Source organism: Solanum stenotomum, chromosome 2 (assembly GCF_019186545.1).
Source record: "Solanum stenotomum isolate F172 chromosome 2, ASM1918654v1, whole genome shotgun sequence".
Taxonomy (NCBI): Eukaryota; Viridiplantae; Streptophyta; class Magnoliopsida; order Solanales; family Solanaceae; genus Solanum; species Solanum stenotomum.
The window spans coordinates 38,116,356-38,140,709 of record NC_064283.1 but is presented as its reverse complement, the minus strand read 5'-3'; the positions used below and the strand labels follow the sequence as shown (position 1 = coordinate 38,140,709).

The 24,354-nt window shown below is 37.3% G+C and overlaps 2 protein-coding genes across 6 annotated transcripts in view; both read right to left on the bottom strand.

Moving 5' to 3' along the window:
* Nucleotides 1–24,354, bottom strand: part of LOC125854934 (OVARIAN TUMOR DOMAIN-containing deubiquitinating enzyme 1) — a 1,192,864-nt gene that overhangs the window by 373,508 nt on the left and 795,002 nt on the right. The gene's annotated exons all lie outside the window — the stretch shown is intronic.
* LOC125854920 (O-fucosyltransferase 9) overlaps nucleotides 4,270–24,354 on the bottom strand; it is a 44,059-nt gene continuing 23,974 nt past the window's right edge. For 2 of the 4 annotated variants that reach the window (XM_049534522.1, XM_049534523.1), the window contains exons 8-10: nucleotides 5,856–6,023; nucleotides 5,585–5,775; nucleotides 4,414–4,780 (exon numbers count right to left, since the gene is read on the bottom strand). In XM_049534522.1, coding sequence (XP_049390479.1) covers nucleotides 4,612–4,780; nucleotides 5,585–5,775; nucleotides 5,856–6,023 — 528 coding nt within the window. In that variant the 3' untranslated portion in view covers nucleotides 4,414–4,611. The other 2 variants (XR_007445431.1, XM_049534524.1) reach the window with 2 other exon arrangements.

The window sequence follows — 24,354 nt, the reverse complement described above, 5'->3', positions numbered from 1 at the left end:
GACAGTTAATGATACTGAAACCCGCAGACCAAAATTTCAAAGAAGGTGTAATTTCTAGAAGAGTTCCACAACAACACTATAGACCGTAAAATAAATTGATGATCCATAGAAGGTCCCATAAGTCAAGATTCAGAGAAGTGTATACGTAGAAAATGTTGCTGATGGTGAACATGAAGGGTCGTTGAACCCATCAACAGACCGTCAATATGAACTATTGTCTATCTAAGGCAACATCGTAAACATTTCCTAGTTCTAATGAGACTCGTGTTTTCGTTATTCAATCTTTCAATTTATTTCAATCTAATTCTCCATATAAGTATGATGCTTTCAAATTCTATGTGTGTTCTTGCATTTACTATGAGTAAAAATATTTATTGCTAGGGTTGTTAACCTAGATAGGAAGTTCCTAAGATACATAAAGTGTTTTACATGATTAGAAGGTTGTTGATGGATAATTAATTTACCATTCTTTATATAGATTAACAGTTGCAAATGTTAATCATGCCATTGCTCTAATTTAACCTGAAAAAGTAAATTGAAGTTGGACCAATCAATTATCAAGAACTCAAGGCTTTATCCCTTGTTTAATAAATCCGCATAAGAATAAATTGACTTTACTAGGCTTAGTATGATCAATAATATATCACTTCAATTCGGTTGTTAAATCAACTGGCAGAAAGTACGTTTAACCATTAGAGAACAATAAACGTTAAGAGTAAGAAATCATGGCTCATCAAAAGACAACCAGCTAAACTTTGTACTACCACAAGTATCCGGTAACACTTAACCATCAGGAAGGAAAACAACTCTAGTAGTTACATCCATTAGAAAAACGAACACATATATCTTACGTTAATACTGCATTAGATATAATACCAACTTGTTATACAATGCAAAGTATGCCATCATAGGTGACATTTTCCTTTTCGCTTGTGAAATTCGACCCCAACTTATTTGTATTTGACTACAATCACTTGCACTAACTGTTAGATGTATTTAGAGCATATCAACAATACAAGGAAGTATCTCCTAAAGCATAGGGAGTTGTGGATTAAACTAGGTATGTAGAGTAATTATTTGGTGGTAAATGGTACAAATAGGCAACCAATGGGAAATACTTTTGTCACGATCCGAGTCTACAACTTGGACGTGGTCGGCACTCAAGAACCATTGTTAGTCCCCAAGCAAACCCTCATCCTGGCTAACTACAAGCGGAAGACTAACTTAAGCATGCAAAAGCTTAAAACTGAATAAAATTCAATAAACACAACTTTTCGAAACTTTAACTCAAATGAACAACTTTATAAAAATAATATACTCAACTTGCCATAAAATATGCAACTTAAATCTTTAAAACATTTAATAAAATAAATGAATAATACTGACTTCTCAACTATACTGACTATCTATGAAGCCTCTAATTGATAAAGATGGAAGTCAGGACAAGACCCACGACATCCTGACTAAACGGAAAAGTAATAAAATCCTCCGAAAACAAGGAGGCTCACCATAGCTAACTCGAACTCCCGGATGTATCAACGAATGTTGATGATCCCGAATACCTGTGTCTACATCATGAAAAGATTCAGGCCAAATGGCTCAGTACGTGGAATGTACGAGCATGTAAGGGGAATTCTAAAACATAAACATAAGCTTGAAACTTGATAAAAAGGAAACATGCTTACCTCTTCTCAAACTTACTCAACTCAAGGATATTCAAAACTACTCAAACTTACTCAACTCAGAAGTACTCAAGGATAAGATACTCAACTCAGAGATTAGATACTCAACTCAAAGATATGATATTCGACTCTCGGTACTCAACTCAATATAAAGCAACAATACACATGCAATACATGGAAAGCTTTATAAAACAGTAAAAACAACTTAGTTCGTTAAAGAAAATGCAATAACAAACTCAACTTTACTTATATAATAAAGTAATATAGTTTCTGTGGAGTTTCTCTAACCGACAACCACCACTATGAGCCTAAGTAGTGATTGTCCACGCTGCCAGAATTGTCCTATACTTTGTCGTCATATAGAACGCTTAACTTAGTGGATCCACTAGCTTANCTCAACTTTACTTATATAATAAAGTAATATAGTTTCTGTGGAGTTTCTCTAACCGACAACCACCACTATGAGCCTAAGTAGTGATTGCCCACGCTGCCAGAATTGTCCTATACTTTGTCGTCATATAGAACGCTTAACTTAGTGGATCCACTAGCTTATGCTAAAAGAATCTTAAGGAGTCATCTAAAAAGTATGATCCTTTACTACCCATGATGGCTACATGGTTTATGGAGATGTGAGTTATCTGAACTCAAACTTGCCCCCATATCGGTGCTCAATACTACTCCCAAAATATACTTAGCTCATATATTTGTAAAAACAAACTCTTTCTTTAGTTTGAGCTAATTAATCAAAAACTTAGCTTAAAAACTCTCTTGGAATCGATGTTCCCTTTCTTGCTCAAAACTCTTTTGGAAATCTCAATTTTCTCTCATCTTAAATGTGAAAACATTTACTCTTAAGGAATACTTAGTTCCCATAAATCATTTTAAAGAAAATGAACTTTACTCTTACTCAACATCAAAGCTTAAGTCTTAAAACAAAGTTTAAACATTTGTAAACGAGTTTTAAAAAATATGATTCACGCCAAATTATGGACTTGAACAACTCAATGCAAGGTTTTCAATAACCATAGACATACTCAAATACTTGGAACTACTAAACTGATAGAGTTCATGCGGAAGTTCTGGCCATGAACTACTTGACTCAAAGGTCAAAATATCAATAAGGAACTCAGGTATACGACTCTTCTAATTTTCATACTTACTTCTCAAAATTTAACTCAAATCGATAGTGGATCTCAAAGTATTTACAATTGAACGCAAAGACTTTCTTGAACTCTACTTTTAACCCTCTCTTGAAAGTGAATTATGAATTCAAGAGTTATGGTTCATGATACGAAAGATCTCATGATGACAAAGTAAACTCATGAATACATTCTCATCATCGTCATACTCACTTGCTCGAGTCTTGAAACAAGTTACTAGAAGTTGTAAAAGACTCATAAAAAAGACTCAAAGGGACTTTCTCAAAATGTCCGAAAGAACTCTCAAGACTTGACTCTCAACTCTACCTTGAATGTGATTTATGAATTCAAGGTTGTGATTTGTGATAGGAATGATCTCGTAATGTTTAGGAGTGTTTTTAGATAGTTAAACATGAAAAACAATCAAGAAATCATTGTCTGGAAGCAAGTCCACGACGCGGAGGTGAATTAAAATATTTGGTCGCGAATTAACTTTTGAGGCAGAGAGGTTTGTGACCTCTCCGCGACGCAAAGACAAACTTTATGAAATGGGGAAGCAAGTCCGTGACGCGGAGCAAGGTGCCAGATTCGCCCGACGTTTTCCTTCTTCGTTTTCTAACCACAATTCACCTAAACTCGGTTCTTTTTTCTCAATTCCTCTTTAGATTTAGATATCCAACACATGAACACAAGAACCTACTCATAAACAACTGTAAAATCGACATGATTTCATCAAGGCACTCAATAATCTCATCTAAACTCAAGAACTAAAGCTAATATAAAGAACATCATACTTTCAACTTTCTAGAACAAACTTAACGTTGAAATTAACATGATTAGCGTGTGGGTGAACAAACTCAACACTATGGAAGCTTACATACCTGAAAGTACCATCTTCTTGAAGCAATTTGAAGGAAAAATCTTGAAAGATGAACTCTAGCCTACGTTTCTTAAATTCCTTGAGCGTTAGAATTTTTGGAGTGAATGAGAGGGTTTGATTTAAGAAAACTAATTTTCTACATGTTTAGGGCAATTTAGATGTCCTCCTAAGGGGTTTTAGGACTAAAATACCCTTAAATAAATAAATAAAACGAGTTGGGAGTTGGAATGATTTTTCACCAGGCAGTGAGGTCCATATTGGCTCCGTAACTCGGAGTCATCGCGGAGCTGCTGCCAGGTTGGGCATCGTTAGTAAATTAGTCATAACTTTTTACTCAGAGCTCGAAATTTAGCAAACTCGGTGGTGTTGGAAAGAGGACTCAAAGGACTTTAATTTTGTATCTTGTAGCTCACCTAACTCATTTTCTACTAAGAGTTATGGTCGTTTGTAGTTGAACCAAAACTTAAGAAAAACTTGGGAATGACTTGAATGAACTCTCTTTGGTTCTTCTTGGAACTTAAGGTGCTACATCTAGTGATCTTAACACTCAAGAAATTTTAAATTCCTTGAAAAAATCTCATTCAGTACGAAGAACGGTTTGAGTCTTAGCTCAAAATTTTTCTGGGGTGTTACAACTTTGTACCGCATGGATTAGCCATAAAAATCCCATGTAATTACAGCCCAGAATTACAGCATCTGTTTAGAATGAAAATTGAGAATTTCAGTTAAACTAACAAACCAATCAAAGGACTTTAGAAATATCATATGAATTATGGACATGTACAAAAAATGGGTGACTGAAACGCACAAAAGAAAGTTACAAGTACAAAACCTTTTGTATAGCTATTGAGTATTCCATTCCATTTGCCAGTATATAAGCTTTTATACAGCTATTGTGTATCCTAAAGTATCATACTAGTCTTCTCCTGTTACCACTTGCACTTTTGACATCTGCATGCTTACACATGCAATCTGGCATTGGGAATGTGTAAAGGGAGCTACTAGGTTTCTTTAACTCGACCCCCTTTGTATCACTATGATGAAGCATGTCTTGCAATTGGCTTTTGAAGTCATTCCATCTGTAGAAATTGAATGCAAATAGATTGTATCGTAAATTAAGTTCACAACATGCATTCCAAGTGGAAAAAATCTGTCACTAAACCAAATGTTTTATACTATGAGGCAATGCATCATTCTCAGAACTTGCTATGACAGATTTTCGCAGATACCTATCAGCAGCAGAAATGTTAGAGAAAACTGACGTTCCAATAACCAATATCGTATTGTTTCACTTTTGAAAAACAATGACCAGGTTGAACAGTAATTTTAACTAATAAGTAGTCTCCAACGATTACCTAGGTTCTCATTACAATTTTTCCCCTAGAGACTTTCAATTAACATTTCATTAAAACTATACTTTCAAGTGTAAGATAAAGCGGATATCCAACTGCCAGACTGAGAACACTGATGACTGCTAGAATTCCCTGTCTCTGGTTTCACTCATTATCAGGGCATGAAAGATATTTCTGTCCTTTTTTAGTTCGGGGACAGATGCCCAAGTACTATACAAGTTCACCATAATATGAAAAAGAAACACCTTATGATGCTGTCAGCTGTGTATTGTCTTCCCTGTTTTCAGTTTTACATGTATTGCATGCAAATCTATGTGAAAAGAGAGCTTGGACACCACAATTATCAAAAACAAAGACAGAAGTAAAGAGAGAAGAGTTGAGAAATTCCAGTTTTTTAGTGCCAATGCAATGAAAAGAGGTAAGTAAGACCATGTGAGTATGTTTGTGCATAATAACACAAGAACCTGCAAGGACAGTCAATTGGTGCAAGTAACGACTAGAAATTTAAAAGTATATTGCATTCACTTTAACCTGATATCTGGGCTGTCAAACAGAAGAACCAATTTCCTTTTATCAGGTTTAATTGTCTTTGCATGTCCTTCATACAGATATCTTCTGTGACCCACTAAGAAGTGAGGAAAGTTGCCACCCTGAGTTGTGACAAAAGCTTCACTATAAAGACAGACTGTATAATCAAGGGCTGCCAACCTAGATGAGTGTCCCTGAACCAAATATTTATTGCAGCTTACTTTTCTGATAGAATAAGCCTGTTTCATAAGGCAAAAGCAGCACAGAGTCGTACCTCAAATGGAGCAAGTTCTTCTGTGGAAGCTAATGTATCCTTTGATTCCAGCCGTGGGAACATCCGTTTGAGTGGGGTCATATATTTCTCAGCTTTATAAATTTTTCCCGCCGCAACATAAAGTGAGGTGCTATTGTCAAACCCCATACCTCTAAGCATCATGCCTACCTAAAGAACAAAATCATTGAATTGCTCAGCTTGATAAAACAGAAAATGAAACATATCCTTCACCCTATCAAAAGAAAGCGCAACTTTGCGGAGCACAGTAAAGCATAAACAAAGTGGGAAGTTCTTGATCAGTAAACAACAGCCAATCACCTATTTTACAACACAAATATTATATTTTGATAACCTGTCCCAGAAACGTTTCTTTGGAAAATATTTATTGCTACAGTTTGTCATTCATCGTAGTGCAAGTTGCAGGCAAGGAGACAACCAAAGCAGTTAAGAAGTCTTGCCTATATAAACAAGAGCTGTGTAGAAGAACATAAAGTATATCGATTTTGGTCCCAAAGCCACACTAATCTTTTACAAGATCATTTGAGAAATATTTCATTCATCAAAAGTCAATTCAATCTTCCCAAAGATTGTGGGAAGGGAGAAAAGTAAAATAAGAAAACCACCAATTCAGTTGAATATTATGTTAAGAGAGGAAGGAAACTGGACAAGGCTAGCTTTTGGACAATTTATTGGAGAAATAACTTAGAGATATTTTATTAGATCACGTTACGGGAAAAATGGGTTTCCACTTACAGAGTTTACTCAAAGTTATACAAGAAAGTGTGTATTGATTGAATGTTCCCTAAAAATACACCCACAATTAGGGGTGGGCATGGTATGGTACGGTATTTCAAAGTTCCAATACCGTAATTTTGGTATTCGGTTTTTAAGACATTATACCATTACCATACCAATTTAATTCAATATAGTTTGATATTTTGAAGTTCAGTGTAAGTATTCTTAAGTATTCTACAGTATGGTAAATCAGTAACCATAGTTTCTTCAACTTTTACTAATATACACTCATATAATAGAGTTTTATGACTTCGATTCAAAAAAAGTAAAAACAACTCTTTTGGTTAATCAATTAAATTTCAATCTACATAGAGAAGTCCAAGTTTCAACTTCTAACATTTAGTTTATACTAATACTAGATTGCATATTTGTTCGTATTTTAATTATATATATATATATATATATATGTTATTTATGTAACTATATACTTTGGTATGGTATGGTATTCGGTATTCCGGTATATTATTTCTAAATACCAAATACCGTACCGAATACGAAAAAAATATTAAAATATATACCATATACCATACCAAATACCATAATACCAAAACGACGGTATTAAAAATTTCAATATGGTATGGTAATTCGGTATATACCATACCATGCCCACCCCCGCCCACAACATTAAACTCCCGTTTGGATTGGCTTAAGAAAAAGTAGTTTTTAAGTCAAAAAAAAAAAAAAGTCAAACTTAAATGACTAAGTCAAAAAATAGAAAGTAGGGAGAGCCCTTTTGGTTTTTAACTTTTTTAAATCATTTTAAACTTATTTTTAACTTTGTCAAACACTTCCAAAAGCTAAAAATGACTTACAAGTAGGTTTGACCACCTTTTAAGTCAATCCCAATAGGCTCTAAGTTCGTTGTATTCCATTATAACAGTATGCCTAAAATGATGGTATCGTTTAATGTTATAGCTCATTATTATTTTTGTATTGGAGTAGAAAGCAGAACCGATTTGATTGTCGTGGATGCTTTTTCTTTAACAAACCTTGCACCTTTAGTTCAGAACCAACTCTTTCTCCTAGCTTCCTAGAAAGCTTCCTTGTTCATCACCCATTCTGCACCTTTTATTTTTTAGTTCAAACAGAAAAGCAGGGAATCAAGCTAAAAGAATCTACAGATTGTACCTCTCTGATGAAATCAAACAAAGGAAAAAAAATTAAATAATGTAAGAAGAAAAGGAAAAGAATGGAACAACTTTGAGATTTGGAGAAAATACTAAGGTTTTAGGGGACGGTGAGATGTTGGGAAAAGACTGGAGGGCTAGGTGGCTCATATAGAATGGTTAGTGATGCAATGCACCAGAGCCTGCAGCATTGTAGCCGTAGTGAGGTGTGTGTTCACACAGCTTCCGTTGAAGGTTTTTGGCTGGGGATTGCCGGCAGATGGGGATTTTCTTTATGTTGGCAGTGTGATTTAATTATGTTGTGGTGGTAGTGAACTGAAATTCCAATTCAGCGCTACTGCTGGGGCTCTTTTTTTTTTTTCTGGAAGAATGTTCAGAGAGAAAGAATTTTCAAAGTAGGGACTCAAACCCTTGGGTGTGATATCATGTTAAGAAAGAAGCTATTTGAGAATGGATTGCTTGATTATTCCCTCAAGCATGTTGGGATTTATATAATGTTTACAAGTAATCCTAAAAAGAAAGAAAAGTAATTTTTGTTCTTATTTATACAAGGGTAAAGGCTCAAATATGCCATTGAACTATGAGAAAAAAACTCATTTATGTCATCCGTTAAAAGTTTGGCTCATCTATGCTATTGTCATTTGAGAAAAGACTCATCCATGCCATTATTTTTTAACTCCAGTTTTGCAAAACCAGTTTTTACCTCAAATGACACTTAACACTTTCCAATTGGGATTTTGGATCAAATGTACTTTTTTTGTTTCTTCTTCCTCAAAATCACCAAGAACGCATGAAGAACATCAAGAACTCACAAATTTCCAACTTATTCAATTCTTCACAAAATCACCTCAAATTTCAAGAATAGCTTCCCTCCAAGCTAGATACCAAAGCTCAATATCTTTTGAGCTCAAATTCAACCTAACTTAAACAAGAGTTGCTTGAAATTTCTTTAAAAGTTTCAAAACATCAACATCCCTTCATGGTAGAATTTTCTCCAAAACTCCAAATCACTTGAAATTTTGAACAGACTCAAAAAGCACTAGGGAACAAAGATCTAGTATAAAAAACAACAACAAAATAAAACCTAACCTAAGCAGATTTTCAAAATTTTGGGACTGATTTCCATTTTTTTGGAATATTATTTTTTAATACGGGTGGGTTTCTTTAACTCTACAAGTGATTTTAGAATTTTGGTACGTGGCCGAAATTTGAGGTGATTTCGTGAAAAATTGAAGTTGAAAATTTGGGAGTTCTTGATGTTCTTGAGGAAGAAAAAGAAAAAAGAGTACATTTGATCGGAAACCCCAATTGAAAAGTGTTAAAAGTTTGAGGTTTTGTTGAGGTAAAAAATGATTTTGCAAAACTGGAGTTAAAAAATAATGGCATGGATGAGCCTTTTTGCATTTTTCTCTTTTTGATGACAAGGGAAACACGCAGCCGCTACCATTTGGGTGCGCACAGGATAAGACCCCCGCTCCTATGCAATAGCTCGCAAACCACATAGGAGAGGTAACCCGCACCAGGCAAGCCTAGTGCGACGAGCTCGACCTAGAAGGCAAACCCCTTGCTTTCGTTGGCAAGGGGTTGCGAACTTGAGACCTCCAACATAGAAGTCCCAAGCTCAAACCACTAGGCCACCCTGAAGGGTGCATGGATGAGCCTTTTCTCAAACAATAATGACATTGATGAGCCAAACTTCTAATGAATGGCATAAATGAGCCTTTTCTCAAAGTTTGAAGGCATATTTGAGCATTTTCCTTGTATACAGTTATAGGGATTCTAAACCTCTCCTCATAATAATTCCCCAATTCATAACAAATAGTCAAATATTGTTCTAAATCCTCTTCCACATATACCAGGTCCATTTGTTCCAGCCCAGTAAAAATTGCTCAAAGATAGGACAAGTTATGTAGGGATTTCTTATGCAAAGAAAACAAAGAGAAGAAGACCTTCAACCTAGTCAATTGGAACACTTACATCAATTATAACAAATTAGATAGAAGGCACGCAACACGGCCTTCTTTGCAAATGGTTGTGGAGATTCAGTTACGAAGAGGATGCATTTTGAAGGAAAGTTATTAAAAGGTTATGTATGTCCTCCAGAATCCATGGACCACAAAAAATCCACCGTAATTTTTTGAATCTGGAAACAAATCAGATATCTTCGGAAACATTCTCTGCAACCACAAGCTTCAAAGTTGATGATGCAACAGAAATCAATTTTAGCATTACACTTGGTTTGGATATACTTATCAAGGATTCCTCCTAGATTTATATTGTTTTTCTGCCAATCCCGCGATAGTCTTCACAGAGCGATGCCATAAAAGGAAATGCAACAACACAGAGTTGAAAGAACGTATACACTAATAGAACAACTTAGCAGTCTTCCACCATGTAGTGCCCAGTAAAAAGATTTAAAAAAATTCTACTCTAAACGCATCTTAAAGCTTGAATGGCTCCGTTTAAATACTGCAAGTTGTTAGTAATAGACCCTTGACTTGTTCCTCAAGTGTGAAAAACCCTAACTGTTCTTGATAGGGCCATACATAGTGTTGTAACCTATGTTGCTCGGACTCTTCAAAAATGTTACCGCACCTGTGTCGGATCCTTCAAAACTGCACTACTTTTGGAGGATCCGACACGCTCCCGTATATATTTTTAAAGAGCCCGAGAGCCCGAGTAACATAGGTTGTAACAACATAATAAGTAATTGACTGAGTCCATGGAAAGTATCGATGATGACTACATCAAAAACTGAATTCAGTAATGAGATTAGTGTAGTCTTACATATGAGAAATGTGAGACAAGTCCTCATTTTGGAGCATCGGTCACAGTTGGTCAAAAAGAGTCTTGGATAATGGTTTTAAAAGTGAAACCAAGCTTTGATGTATATTGTACCAGACACAAAAAAATATAGATAGACAAAAGAGGGCTATGAAATTGTGGAGCAAAGTTCACTAAGTTGTTGGCAAAAACAACATTAAGTAAAGGGTTTTAAACGACCACTATAAAAAGAGACCTGTGAGGTATTTAAAAAAATCAAAGTATTTGCTTGGTTTTATTTTGAGAGCAGCACAGGACCTTTCTGGTTCTCCATATCCAGCAACTACATTGAGCGGGGTGAGGGAACGAGTTTTTGGCAAGCTTTAAAATATTCAATGGCTATCATGTTCTACATCTACCAAAAAAAATTGTAAGCACCACCAGTTCTTTTCATTGAAACCATCAGAGGGAAAATTTTACTGCACTTCGAGGGAGGAAATTTCCACTTCTCCATTTCCAATTGCAATATTCAATAATGATTGTGGGGCATGATTATATGAGTAGAAATACTATATTTACATTAAAGTAATCCCAAAATTGGATATTGTAGAGAAGATGATGAATAGTGCTGGCTAAATTCAGTTAGAAAATTTAATTAATGGCCCAAATGAGTTGTAATAACCTTGTACGGGTACTAATTGGACTTAAAGGATAGGAGTAATGGAGAATAAAATATCTGGAAGTCAATTGTGATCTAGAAAGTGTGTTATATTTGATCGTATGAACCTCAACTGACAAAATTTACTTATAATTGATGTAGACTGATATTGTTGACGTATATAATGTGTTTGACGTGTCTGGAGTACTTTGGGAGTATAATTGAGGTAAGTTAGGATGTATCTGCTATTAAGGAATCTTTTCTAAAATTAGCATGAATTGAACTTGTAAAAAGTGTTTGAAATGTCAGTATAAGTTCGTTTAAGTGAGGGGGCTATACCTTTGATTTGTGCTATCTATTATGTTATGTACATGTAAATACAATAAGTTGGCTATTTAATGTCTTGCAAATAAAGATAGCATGTGAATCGTGTGCAAAAATATTTCACAAATTTAATGATGTTGGCAGTGTTAATGTTCTCTATTTTCAAAGTATTGTTTCAAGTTTAATGTCAAAGTTGATATTTTCAAGAATACTTTGAATATTCATGGACTAATCATGCCAAACTCTTGATGTTTATTTTTTTTTATTTTTTTTTTGATAACCGAGAAATCCGTCTGTGACCCGCCCTTTGGACCAATCACAACCTTCTAAACTTGGTGGATAATGGGCCCGCCCCTCCACCCTTCTCCACTTAAATACCGGGCATCGCTTTGCATGGTGTGGGGCTTGAACCTGCGACCTAAGCCACAAATCCTCCACCTTTTGCCACTTGAGCTAGGCCTTGGGGGGCCAAACTCTTAATGTTTAATGGACCTTATGATGGTCAAATGATGATGTTAAATGTTTTGGAGTACCTTAGAATTGAGAGGACAACTGTTTCTGAAAGTTGAAATGTTTGACTAGAAACTACATGTGCCGGTATAGGATAGTAGTAAGATCCAATTCGGCAACTAGTTATACCATCCTAAATAAGGAGGTACATTTAGGGTGATAGCCCCTTTAAGTGTTAGATTCATACAACATATATGGTGACACTGCCAAGACGATCTGGGAAAATGCACAGATAGCTGATTTTGGGACCCCATTTTAGACATCCAAAATTTATAAACTTTATAAGTTTAGCCACTTCATAATCAATTTCATATTAAATGTAAATCTATGGCACATTATACCTGCAGCCATCTTGTCGAGTGATATGGAAAGAAAGGAATTCAAGACTTCTTGAGGGCAAGAAGCAAAATGGCCCAAAAACAAATGTATTTGTTTTCTTTGATTTTGTTCAACATGGGTGATATAAATGATGTTTAAGCTGCTAAGGGTGTGTTTGGCATGGAGGAAAATGTTTTCCAGTTTTCCTATGTTTGGTTGGGTCAAAATGATTGGAAAATATTTTCTCTAGGAAAACAAGTTCCTCAAAAATGTGGAAAATGATTTCGCTAATTAAAGTAGAGAAAACAAGTTGATTCCAAGTTTATTGTCTCCTTCCACCCACCCAATCCCCCAACCCCATTGACTATCCCACTCCCCATCCTAAATAGTGCATGAGTTGTACTGAAACCATATTTACAATTGAGATTCTAAGGAAATAGATTCCTCCATCCTAAATAGTACTAGAACATCAACTATATCAACAGACTCCTCTAGAATAAATCTGTATACACCAAAAACAAAAGCAGAAGGCAATTCCATCAGATCTTCCGTACAGAGTTACTCAAATCATTAAAACACCAGGGATTCCATTCAATCCAGATTGTCCACCAAGTTTGCCCGGTTCATCATTTTAAAAGCATCCCTCACCTTAAATAAGATAGAGTTGTGTCCTTCCATCTGAGCAAATCAGACCTCTCTTGAAGACCACGGAAGGATTCCAAAGTGTTGTAATATTCTGTCATCCTTTGTATCTCCCAATCATTTAGCATTCCTCTTGAAGTGATATCTATAACAGAAGCTCCAAAGCCTCCTCCTCATGCCCCTGAAAATCTGCTCCAAACAGTCTGGTAAGTTTGAGCATGTTTTGATTCAACAAAATTGTAGCATCCATTTCTCTACCCAGTATTCAACGATGGTCCTGAATTTGCAGAAGGTTCTACCACCTCCACCTCCCAATTACCAGTATCTGAAATGAGTAATTGTCCTTGTTGGGACTCACCCCCTTCTACAGCATAAATAAATATTCTCTCACCTTGTATTTTAAGATACTGACCCATCTTCTAGTACCAGCTTTTCTCTCATTGTTGTGATGTCTTTGTTTCCCCCAGCTACGTCAAGAACAACTGTCTCCAAAGAGATTTGTGCCCTTGAATGCATCAAGTTCTGTTTATAAGAGGAGAAAAGGTCTGGTTCTTCGAGTATGGAATCAGCTTTAAAACCTTCTTTGTGCTCCCCTTGTATAATATTAAAAAATAAAAAGGCCTGCTAAATCAGGATTCAGGCCCAATTACTCCATTTTTTGGCTTCTGACTGGGTCCCCAAATACAGCAATCTTGAGAAAAAGGACTTTTACTCCTGAGCTTGCAAGTCACGTGACTTCTCCACCGTATAAGTCGCAGTTGTATTACAAGTACACATACTCTCTCCAACCAAATCCCGAATACTAGGGATCTCTGGTACTTCTTTGTCAGCAGAGTTCGATTCTGTCCAGTGGTGGTTAGGAGATGCTGGAAACATGGTCTCTATAGGAACTCGGGTGACTTTTCTGGTTGCCGTCGATGCTATCTCAAACCTAGGTTTTCTCTCTACCCACACCGGTATGAAGTATAGAACTCCTTCTCTTTCGACGACAACCTCATTGGGAACATTCTGACCATCACCGACGACCAAAATTCTAGCCCATTTGCGATGGTTCTTGAGCTCCGTCTCTTCCTCCGTGGCTATCCAACCTCCACAAAGCTCGCTGATTTCATAAAAAAACGTTTTGAGACCAAAGGTGAAAAGAGCATGCATGACACAAGAAGTTTTGAAGAAAAAAAGGGGCAATCATAGTTTCCAGGTGCTTCTTATGCAATGAGACAAATGAAACAAACAGTCGTCTATTTTTACACTGCACTTTTACAGCACAACTTTGGTCTATTTCTCAACATAACAAAGACAAGTTGGACTAAGCCGGAGCATACTGCAGATCTACTTAGTTGCTGGATGAAAAGAGGAGGCAGCAAAAGTCAAAAGAAGTGGTGGAGGATCATCCCACAATGCATCTGGTGGATAGTTTGGAGAGAGAGAAATGGGAGGTGTTATGAAGATAGATCCAATTCCATCCAGAAAGTTAAATGGAATTGTATAATATCTTTCTACTTTTGGTGTAAAGAAGTAGGTTTAGAGGATATAGATCATTTTGTAGATTTATTAAGATCATTGTGAGTATCTTCTTTTCTAGTTTTTTTTTGGCAAAAGGGTATGATGGACCCGTATACTTGTTTGTGTTTGTATTGTGAACCCTTCTACTTGCTCATTTGTGATCTGAACCCCCAAACTCATCAAAACACAATATTTTAAACACTATTTTTTGACTTCGCATCCTATGTGGCAGCTAATACCAAAGAGCGTGTGACACACACCTATTAGGAGCGTGAGACACTTGAAAAAGGGTCTAACAGTAACATTAGAGCTTTATCATCTTCCTATTTGCATCCAACACCATTGTTGAATAAAGTTTGAGGTTTTCTTGGCCTCTTTTTCGATCAATTACAGATTAAACAACAAATGAATTCGAAAATAAATTGAAAAAACTACCCAGATAAGTTGAAAATCAAACAAAAACTCAAATAATTTTCAACATTGACCCCTCAGTCATCCACCACCCAAATGACCCCCTGTTTCAATTTCCAACCAAACCCAAACTTACTTCCTTCTTCTCGTCCTCCTCAACTTCTCCGACCAAACCGCCTTCGTTCTCACGTTCTCCGAACAAACCTCCTTCGTTCTCACCAAGCTTCAACCGGCAGCTATAAGCGAGAACAACCAACAACAAAAAAAACCCCAAACCAACTCTGCCAATAAGCCTCGACCTTTACAACGCTGCCAGCCCTGAGCTTCGGCGAGATTGTGAACAACTAGAAACAATCAAACCACCCAATAGACCCCCACTCTTCCTTAGCACCACCGGTCACCACCAAAACCCAAATCCAACAGAGCTCAAAATCAACTCTGAACTCCGATGATACTGTGAACAATCAAAAATTATGCCAATTTTTTTACTTCAATGGAAAGAGTAGAAGAAGTTGGAAAAAGGAAAAGGGTAAGGAAGATGATAAAAAGGGACGAAGACTGCTATGGCAAAGAGGAGTAAAATTGGAAAGAGACTCATAGCTACAATAATTAAATATAATAAAAGGAAAAATAATACGGAGTGACTATATATACACGTGTCATTTTATAATCATACGTGTCATTTTATAATTATTTTTAAAATTATGTGTCAGGTGTTTGTAATACACACACAATTGAGTAGTAAAAAACGTGTTTAAAATGTTGTGTTTCGATGAGTTCAGGGGTTCAATTGACAAAGGAGTAAGTAGAAGGATTCATAATACAAACTCATACAAGTACAAGGGTTCACCAGACCCTTTTGCCTTTTTTTTTTTATCTACACTTTTTGATGGTGTCCAGCATGTCCTTAATTCCGAGGAATACACATTTACCAGTTTCAAAAAAAAAAGGTGAAGAAGAACACCGATGGCCTTGATCCAGTGGCTGTGTGCTTGGATGAATTTGAACTACAACCGGGAATGGTTTTTCCACCATTCCAGATGAAGTTGGAGTTTCTTGCAAAATTTTCTCCACCATGTCTTAAGAGAACTCGAAGAGAAAAGACTGTCCTAGCATTTCAAAATTATTCAATCCAAAAACTGTTTTCCAGTTAGTAGACGTCCGTCTTCTAATGTTTGCCAACATTGGTGTTTCTTGGATCTCCTTATCGAGATGGCCAACCATACATCTGTTCAAAATCCCAACCTCCTTGGGACCAGCTCCTGACTCAGCATTAATACAACCTCTTTTTTTTTTAAACTGGTAAGGTTGAATTCTTCAGCATTAAGGGTATAATGGCTACCTCCAAAAAGGGATAGTTACAGATTTTCTATCAAAACGATAATCTGATCTACATCATCTATACAAAGTTATTTACACCAAAAAATTAGAGATAATATACAATTCCATTTAACTTTGTGGATGGAATTGCATCTATCTTCAAAATATCTTCCATTTCTTTCTTTCCAAACTAACCACCATACACATGATGGTATTAGCTTCCACCATCTCTTTTGACTCTTACTGCCTCCCTTCCTAATCCAGTAGCTCAACAAATCTAATGTATGTTCTGACATTGCCCAGTTCATGCTTGTGGTGTTGAGAAACAGGTTCCAAATTTGAGCATGCAGGAAAAGTGGAGTGGTTATTTGTTTCCCCTGTCAAGTTGCACAAAAAACACCTAGGGACCAGTTGCCTGCCTTTCTTCTGTGGAACTTCATTTGTTAAAAATGCTCTCTTTATCACTAACCAGGGGAAACACTTTACTTTTGTAGGAATGTCACTCATCCAAAAGTAATTCCAATTATATTTTGGGCCTCTTAAGTCCTCTTTTGTAGGCATTGTTGACTGAGAAGACTCCATCCTTACTGTGTTTCTACAAGATCTTGTCTGTTGTTGTTGTGGTTATAATCATTCCAGCTAATTTTCCTAGTAACGCTGCCACCCTCTCCACTTCCCAGTCATTAAGTAGTCTTCTTAAAGATATGTCCCATCCCTGTTCTGTCCAACAGTCACTCACTTTAGCATCAGGGTTCTCACATATTAGAAACAAATCTAGAAAAACTTCCCCAAGAGAGGTTTGGTCTATCCAGCCATCTTACCAAAATTTAGTTTTGTTTCCATTATCCACCTTTATATATATCTCCTTCCATTTGTGACCAAAGGTTCCTGATTGTCCTCCATACCATCACCCCATATGGTTTAGAGGTGATTTTTGTACACTAGGGGTTTAGTTCTCCATATTTTGCTACTATAACCTCCTTCCAAAGAGCTGCATCTTCCTAAGTGTATCTCCACAACCATTTCATCAAAAGACTTCCATTTTGCAGCCACAAAATTCTGATCCCTAAACCCCCTTTGTCTTTGCTAAGAAGTACATTCTTCCAGTTGACTAAGTTATAACCCGGCCGTTCCCTCCTTATTACTTTTCCATAGGAAGTTCCTTCTAAGCTTGTCTAGTTTTTTCACCTTTGCTGGGATAGGGAACAAGGACATCACATAGGTTGGCAAAGAGTGCAGAACAGAATTTATGAGTATCAATCTGTCCCCTAGGGATAGGTATTGTGCCTTCCATCTGGCAAGTTTCTTTTCAGTTTTCACCAGAATACCATTCCATATCTCCATTGTTTTGTGTTTGCTACCCAGGGGCATGCCCAGATATATGGTAGGTAAATGCTTTACTCTGCATCCCAATATACTTGCTAGTTGCTGGATTTGAGGGACCTCATTTAGAGGAAAGAGACTACTTTTTCCCCGGTTTACTTTCAACCCTAAAACTGTTTCAAACAAAACCAAAATCACTCTGATGTAGCTAATTTGTTCTGTTGTAGGTTCACAAAAAATGATAGTGTCATCCGCATAGAGCATACTCCCTCCGTCCCTATTTACTTGTCCATATTTCCTTTTTTAGTTGTCCCTATTTAGTTGTCCATTTTGACAAATCAAGAAAGGACAACAAATTTTTTCCTATTATACCCTTATTTACACTTCTTGAAAATTGTAAAAGTGTGTTGTTTCCCTCCAATTTATTTCACTTGAATTCAAATAAGTGGTTGTAATTTTGAAGTGAAAAGTTGTCATAAGGGTAAAATTGTAACTTCACCGTGCTAATCATTGTTGCCTTAATCTGTGTGCCATTTCTAAAGTGGACAACTAAAAAGGGACGGAGGGAGTACGATACACTTCTTTTTCTTCCCACACTCTATCTCCGACTTGAAAGCCTCTAATCCATGTGTTTTGTGTGGCAATCCTCATCATACTATCAAAGCCTTCCATTGCAAAAATGAATAAGAAAGGAGAGAGAGGATCACCCTGTCTCATCCCTCTTTGTGATTTGAAAAAGCCCATGGGTTCCCCATTCACAAGGACAGAAAACTTGACTGGTTTTAAACATACCTCAATCCACTTTATCCATTTGCTACCAAATTCCATTTGTTTGAGAGTATTCAAAAGGAAAGACCAATTCACATGGTCATAGGCTTTCTGAATATCCAATTTGCACATTAGGCCAGGGGCTCCTCCTTTCATTCTTGAGTCGATGCATTCACTAGCAATGAGTGTTGCATCCATGATTTACCTCCCCTTTACAAAAGCCATTTGATGTTTGTTGATCAATTTAGACACCACCTTTTTCTGCCTTTTGTTAGCCTTTCAACCAACAATCTAGCAATGATCTTGTAGACTCCCCCCACCAAGCTGATTGGCCTAAAATCCTTCAACTCTGATGCTGTAGGTTTATTTGGGATTAAAGCAATAAAAGTTGCATTAAATCTCTTCTCAAAAGTCTGATTAGAATGAAAAAATTGAATTGTAAAACTTCTACAAATCTCTTCCATTTTTTCCAGAAATGGATAACCAACTTTTTTTCAGAATGGGGGTAATGTCTTTTGCTATCACAGCCTCCTTCCCAGGCACAGATACCTAGTTTGATTGGGTAGAGAGATCACGACTATCTGTGAGGAGGATGTCAATTAGCAAGGGAGTTCTTTTATGGCTGTGCAAAAGGATGCAAGAAGCATCGGGCAATGAGGGGAAAATCTTTAAATCATGGAAATGCAGAGACATGGCAACCTACATTTACTGCACTCAAAAGTTCAATAAATATGGTCGCTACATCTCAATAATAGCTGTTACGGGCCAGAACTGAAGCTAGAAAAGAACCCATGAACGTGGCAAAATTTGTCGGTCAGGAGGATAATGCTCAGCTACGAAGATGTTTGGTTGGGAGATTCATTGGAGGAGAAGAGGCCCCAACACGCAACGATGTTAGAAAATGGGCAGTTCAAACCTGGAAAGGAGTAGCAAACATCCAGGTGTATGACATGAATCAATTTCCTTTTTGAGTTTCAGTCAAGAAGAGCAGCAGAACATATTCTGATGGGAAAATGGAAGAGACAAGACCAAATTCTCAAACTGGACTGGTGGCATCCAACGAAGGGAGTTTTTCCTGATACAACAAAATTCGATTGGTATTGGATCAGGGGATCTTGGGACTTCCTCTGCATCTACGGAACTCTGAAACAATGAGAAAGATAGGAGACAAATGTGGAGGCTGGCTGGAGAATGAAGAAGAAACGGAGCTCAAAAACCATTTACGGTGGGCCAGAATCAGAGTTAAAGGGCCTAGAGAAAAAATCCCACCATCTATAGAAGTCGAGGACGAAAACCTAGTTTTCTCAATGCTGGTATGGTGTGAAGAACCAGCAACCTACCGAAAAATAATACTGGAGAAGATGACTGTTGAAACCAGTAGCCAAGGAGAGAGGTCAAATCCTAGTATATCTATAGCTACAGAGGATATTCACCAAAAAGGAAGAGAAGATACAGAGAGATACATTTCAGATATCGATGTATAACAAAAGGGGTGTCCTTTGCTGACACAAGGCATGTGTCCACAGTTGGGACCTTTTCAAGAGAGAGATTGAAGTGTGTTGGGGGTCCCAGTAGCAGTAGAGGACAGCTGGAAAAAGGAGTATGGGAAGACAGAGAAAAGACCCCTTCAGTTTATTTAAGTGGCAGGCCAGATGGTGGAAAGTCCATTCCTTTTAAATCAAATAAACAGAAGGATAAAATAGATCCAAAAGAATTGTGCCCAGAACAAAAACAAAAGCTCTTCACAGAGCCTTTTGTTGAGCTCGTTAGTATGTTAAATTCAGAAACATGCCGCTGTTCTAACTTCGTCGAATTCGAAGGTGAGGGAGAACTGGATGTGACAGGAGTAACAAGAATGGAAAAAAGGGAGAAAGAGCAGGACAATCACATGCAAGAATTCAGGAGAAAGGGGGATCAATAAGGCAGAACAATCCAACTCAAATTAATGGAGAAGGAGAGATGGATTTTTCAAATTCTCTCTTGGTTATGTACACAGAGCCAGAACCTTTACAGGTTGACAATAGCACACATGAGGAAGACCTAGCTGCAAATGCCACGGAATGGGTCCAAGCGAACATGATAAAATTAGGTCAACAATTTGGTGTCGTTTTTAAAGGATGCAAAAAGGAAGCGTATACCATGTTAGCTAAGCTAGACCAAAGGAGGGAAAAGGAGACTAGAAAAGGGAAGAAGATGAAGACAATAAAATCTAACAATGATGTCCCAAAAGAGGTGAGAAATTTGTTCTTTGACATGAATTTCAAAGACGGGGAACCAAGATCTAGTGGGAGGGTTTTAGCTCTAACCAATCAATGGGAGTGAAAATAATCTCATGGAATGTGAGGAGGCTGAATGGGAGTGATAAAAGGGACACTGTTAGGAAACTAATACATCAGTGGGAGGCAGATATTTATGTATTAGTTGAGACAAAGCTGGAGGGTAATATTGATGGATTAATACCGAACATATGGGAAAATAGATGGATGGGAGAAGTTCATAAGGAGGCAATGGGGAGCAGTGAGGGGATTGCAATTTTGTGGGATAAAAGGGTATGGAAGGGGGAACTGGTGGAGATTGGCAAGCAAAGCTTAACTGGGAAATTCACAGGGGTAAGTGAAGACTTCAGTTGGCACATAACTGCAGTATATGCTGATTGTAGTAGAGAGATCAGAAAGGTGTTGTGGGAGGAATTGACAGCCATCAGAGGAAGGTTTGTAGGACCATGGATAGTTTGCGGAGATTTTAATGTTACTAGATACCCATCAGAGAGAACAAACTGCCGCAGAATTAGTGGTGCTATGACAGATTTTTCCTCTTGTATTGAGGAGCTGGAGTTGATTGATCCTCCTTTATTTGGAGGATCTAATACTTGGAGAAGAGGGGACAATCATATGAGTGCTTCAAGAATTGATAGATTTCTTCATTGTGCACTATGGGGGGAAAGCTTCATTCACATCAAACAAAATGTCCTACCAAAAATAACATCTGATCATAATCCTATTATGCTAACATGTGGTGGTTGGGAATGGAAAAAATCTTATTTTAAATTTGAATCTTGGTGGTTGGAGGTAGAGGGATTCAAAGACAAGGTAAAGGAATGGTGGGATTCTTTCAACTTTGAGGGGAGAGCAGGATATATATTAGCTGAGAAAATGAAATTGTTAAAGGTAAAGATGAAAGAACGGAGCAAAGAAAACAAAGGTAACTGGAAGCAGAGAAAAGAAGACATTTTAAGTCAGATAGCAAATTGGGAGATAATACAGGAACACAGAATGCTTACTGATGATGAAATTTTACATAAGGCAAATCTGGCCATGGAGTTTGAAGAGATAGCCAAGAAAGAGGAGATAGCATGGAAACAAAGATCCAGGGTACAATGGTTGAAACATGGAGACAAGAATACAAAGTTTTTCCACAGAATCGCCACCTCTCATAAGAGGTTCAATACTATGGAACAACTTGATATAGAAGGTAACATTGTGAAAGATCCAGCTATGATCAAGGAGGCTGTCCAAAATTTCTACATAAATTTATACAAGGAAGCTGAACACTGGAGGCCTGATCTGAACATTCAAGATGTTAATATGATAGCTGGAGAGGAACAATTATGGTTGCAAAGACCTTTTGAGGAAGAAGAAATCCTAGAAAGTATTAGGATGTGTGCTAAGGAGAAGGCTCCTGGACCGGATGGCTTTCCAATGATTTTCTTCGAGACTTTTTGGGAGGTTTTGAAGGGCATAATTAACACTCTATCACATTTCCACTCCAATCAGAATTTTGAGAAAAGTTTCAATGCAACATTCATTGCTCTAATCCCTAAAAAGGCTGGAGCTTCAGAATTAAAAGATTATAGGCCAATTAGTCTGATAGGCGGGGTCTACAAATCATAGCTAAATTACTGGCAGAAAGACTTAAGAGGGTGGTGAGCAAATTGGTCAATAAAAATCAGATGGCTTTCATAAAAGGGAGACAGATCATGGATGTTGCATTGATAGCCAGCGAGTCCATAGATTCAAGGATGAAAGGTGGAGTTACGGGTTTATTATGCAAGTCAGACATCCAGAAAGCATATGACCATGTAAATTGGGCATTTTTATTGAATGTTTTGAGACAAATGGGCTTTGGCAGTAAGTGGCTAAAATGGATAGAAGTGTGCATTAAAACAGTCAGGTTCTCAATACTAGTAAGTGGTGAACCTGTTGGCTTCTTTGCATCAGAAAGGGGGCTGCGACAAGGTGATCCACTGTCACCTTTTCTCTTTATTCTAACAATGGAAGGTTTTGACAGTATGATGAGAATAGCTACACAGAACAGGTGGATCAAGGGTTTCCAAATAGGAGACAAAATAGGGAATGAAAAGGAGATCAGCCATTTGCTATACGCAGATGATACAATCATCCTTTGTGAGCCAGAAGCCGAACAGCTGAACTACATCAGATTGATTCTTATCTTATTTGAAGCAATATCAGGGCTAAGGGTTAATTGGGGGAAAAGCAGCTTGATTGCAGTCAAGGAGGTGCCTCAGATTCAAGGATTGGCAAGCATTCTAGGGTGTAAAGTAGAGAAATTGCCGACAACCTACTTGGGAATGCCACTAGGGAGCAAACATAAAGCTTTGGGGATATGGGATGGAATTCTGGAAAAAACAGAAAAAAAATTATCAAGATGGAAGGCTCAATATCTATCCTTGGGGGGTAGAGTGATCTTGATAAACTCTGTTTTAGATTCACTGCCTACTTATGTTATGTCGTTATTTCCAATTCCTCCAATAGTTATCAAAAAGCTGGACAGACTGAGAAGAAACTTCCTCTGGAAAAAAGGCAAAGAGGGAGAGGGCAAGGGTTACTATTTAGTAAAATGGAACACTGTGATGTTAAGCAAAGAAAGAGGGGGACTGGGTATTAGAAATTTGAGAATCCTAAACAAGAGCCTTTTGATGAAGTGGGTGTGGAAATATACTACTGAGGAAGGAATCCTATGGAAGGAGGTGATAGTGGCAAAGTATGGGAATTGAACCCATGGTGTACAGAGATGGTGTCAGAACCCTATGGATGAGGAGTATGGAGGTCAATCAGAGCTTTATGGAACTCTATGGAAGAAAATGTGTTTCTCAAAGTTGGAAATGGCAACAAGATCAAGTTTTGGAGAGATGGATGGATTGATCGAATTCCTCTAAGTGAGTCATTCCCAGATCTTTTCTCAATCTGCAACAATCCTGAAGCCAGAGTATGTGAATGCTGGACAACTCAAGGCTGGGACTTATCTTTCAGAAGGCTATTGAATGACAGGGAAGTAGATAGAGTGGCTTCTTTCCTGGGAAAATTGGGGGGAACCAATCTAGTAACAAATGCACCATATAGAGTTATTTGGAAGCACAACAAGGATGGCAAATTCACAGTAAACAGTGCTTACAAGAAAGGCATACAAGCTGGGGTTAGAGGCTACCATCATCACTGGAAGAGTATTTGGAGAGGATTGATCCCCACCAAAGTGAAATGCTTCACTTGGTTAGTCATCAAAAGAGTCTACTTAACTCAAGAAGTGCTGCAGAAGAAAGGAAAGCAACTAGTTCCTAGGTGTTTCCTAAGAAATTTGACTGGGGAAACAAACAATCACCTATTTTTACATTGCAAATTCACTGCACAGATCTGGGAGCTGTTTCTCAACATCACATGCTGTAGCTGGACTATGTCAGAACACACCTCTGATCTTTTTAAATGTTGGATCAGAAGGGTGATAGCAAGACTCAAAAGAAGTGGTGGAAGCTAATACCATCATGCATATGGTGGTCAGTGCGGAAGGAAAGAAATGGGAGATGTTTTGAAGATAGATCTAATTCCATTCACAAAGTAAAATAGAATTGTTTGGTATCTTTACTTTTTTGGTGTAAACAACTCTGCATAGAAGATGTAGATCAAATTATAGAATTAGAGCCCGTTTGGATTGACTTAAAAAAAGTAACTTTTCAAAGTGCTGGAACTTATTTTTAAAATAAGTAGTTATGTGTTTGGATAAAAGTGTTGCAGTTGAAAAAAAA